Source organism: Nicotiana tomentosiformis, chromosome 11, assembly GCF_000390325.3.
Source record: "Nicotiana tomentosiformis chromosome 11, ASM39032v3, whole genome shotgun sequence".
NCBI lineage: Eukaryota > Viridiplantae > Streptophyta > Magnoliopsida > Solanales > Solanaceae > Nicotiana > Nicotiana tomentosiformis.
In genome coordinates this window covers 64,552,868-64,554,567 of record NC_090822.1, presented here as the reverse complement: position 1 = coordinate 64,554,567, position 1,700 = coordinate 64,552,868, and the positions used below count along the sequence as shown (strand labels likewise).

The window sequence follows — 1,700 nt, the reverse complement described above, 5'->3', positions numbered from 1 at the left end:
CTCCCATATAAGGCCTCATAAGGAGCCATATGGATACTCGACTGAAAGTTGTTGTTATAGGCAAACCTTTCTAATGGAAGAAACTGATCACATGAACCTCCAAAATCCATAACGCGGGCATGTAACATGTCCTCCAAGACCTGAATAGTGCGCTCAGACTGTCCGTCCATCTACGGATGGAATGCTATACTCAACTCAACCTGTGTGCCCAACTCTCGCTGCACTGCTCTCCAAAACAGTGATGTGAACTGCATGCCTCAGTCAGATTTGATGGAAATGGGCATGCCATACAAGTGGATAATCTCCCGGATGTAAATCTCAACCAACCGCTCTGAAGAATAGAAAGTCATCGGAATGAAGTGTGCGGACTTAGTCGACCGGTCCACAATAACCCAAAATATGTCATACGTTTTCAAAGTCCTTGGGAGCCCGATAATAAAATTCATGGTAATATGCTCCCACTTCCACTCTAGTATCTCCAATTTCTAAATCAACCCTCCCAGTTTCTGATGTTCATACTTCACTTGTTTACAGTTCAAACACCGAGAGATAGAAGAAATGATATCTTTCTTCATTCTCTGCCACAAATAGTGTTGTTTCAAGTCGCGGTACATCTTCGTGACACCTTGGTCAATGGAATAGCGCGAGCTGTGAGCCTCCTCAAGGATAAAATCTCTCAATCCATCAACATTTTGAACACAAATCCGACATCGAAGCCGCATAACACCATCATCACCAATCACAATCTCTTTAGCGCCACCCCACTGAACTGTGTCTCTCAACACCATCAAGTGAGGATCATCAAGCTGGCGAGCCTTGATACGCTCCAACAATGATGACTGAGCCATAACGCAAGCAAGAACCCGACTAGGCTCCAAAACATCCAATCTCACAAACTGATTTCCCTAGGCCTGAACATCTATGGCTTATGGACTCTCTGCTACCGGTAAATATGCCAAACTACCCATTTTTTTTGCCTTCCTACTCAATGAATCGATCACCATATTCACCTTCCCCGGATGATATAATATGGTGATATCATAGTCTTTTAGAAACTCTAACCATCTATGCAACCGTAAATTAAGATCCTTTTTCTTGAACAAATGTTGGAGACTCTGATAGTCGGTATAGACCTCAAAATGAACACCGTACAGATAATGCCTCCAAATTTTGAATGTGTGAACAATAGCTACCAACTCTAAGTCATGCATAGGTTAATTCTTCTCATGAACCTTCAACTGCTGAGATACGTAGGCAATCACCCAACCATCCCACATCAACACCGCGCCAACACCAATATGCTACGCATCACAATACACGGTGTAGGATCCCGAACCTGTAAGCAATACCAATACTGGGTTGTCGTCAATACAGTCTTGAGCTACTAAAAGCTCTCTTCACACTCCTCAGACCACCTGAATGAAGCACCCTTCTGGGTCAATCTAGTCAAAGATACAATAATGGACGAGAATCCCTCTACAAAACAGCAATAATAATCTACCAAAACCCAAGAAGCTCTGATTCTTTGTAGTTGAACTAACTTCGAACTGCCTTAATCTTCTTTAGATCTACATTGATCCCCTCACTGGACACCACGTACCCCAAGAATGCCATAGAATCAAGCCAAAACTCACATTTGGAGAATTTAGCATACAACTTCTCCTCCCTCAAAATCTGGAGTACAACCCTCAGATGTTGCT

At 42.9% G+C, this 1,700-nt stretch overlaps 1 protein-coding gene across 1 annotated transcript; it reads right to left on the bottom strand.

Moving 5' to 3' along the window:
• Positions 1-485: 485 nt before the first annotated feature.
• Positions 486-848, bottom strand: LOC138901572 (uncharacterized). Its single transcript, XM_070189345.1, has one exon. It carries the CDS (start codon positions 846-848, stop codon positions 486-488), a length of 363 nt encoding a protein of 120 aa, XP_070045446.1.
• Positions 849-1,700: the final 852 nt, after the last annotated feature.

Excerpts from the sequence above, each read along its gene's own strand:
- LOC138901572 (XM_070189345.1), bottom strand. The coding sequence starts at position 848 with ATGGCTCAGTCATCATTGTTGGAGCGTATCAAGGCTCGCCAGCTTGAT.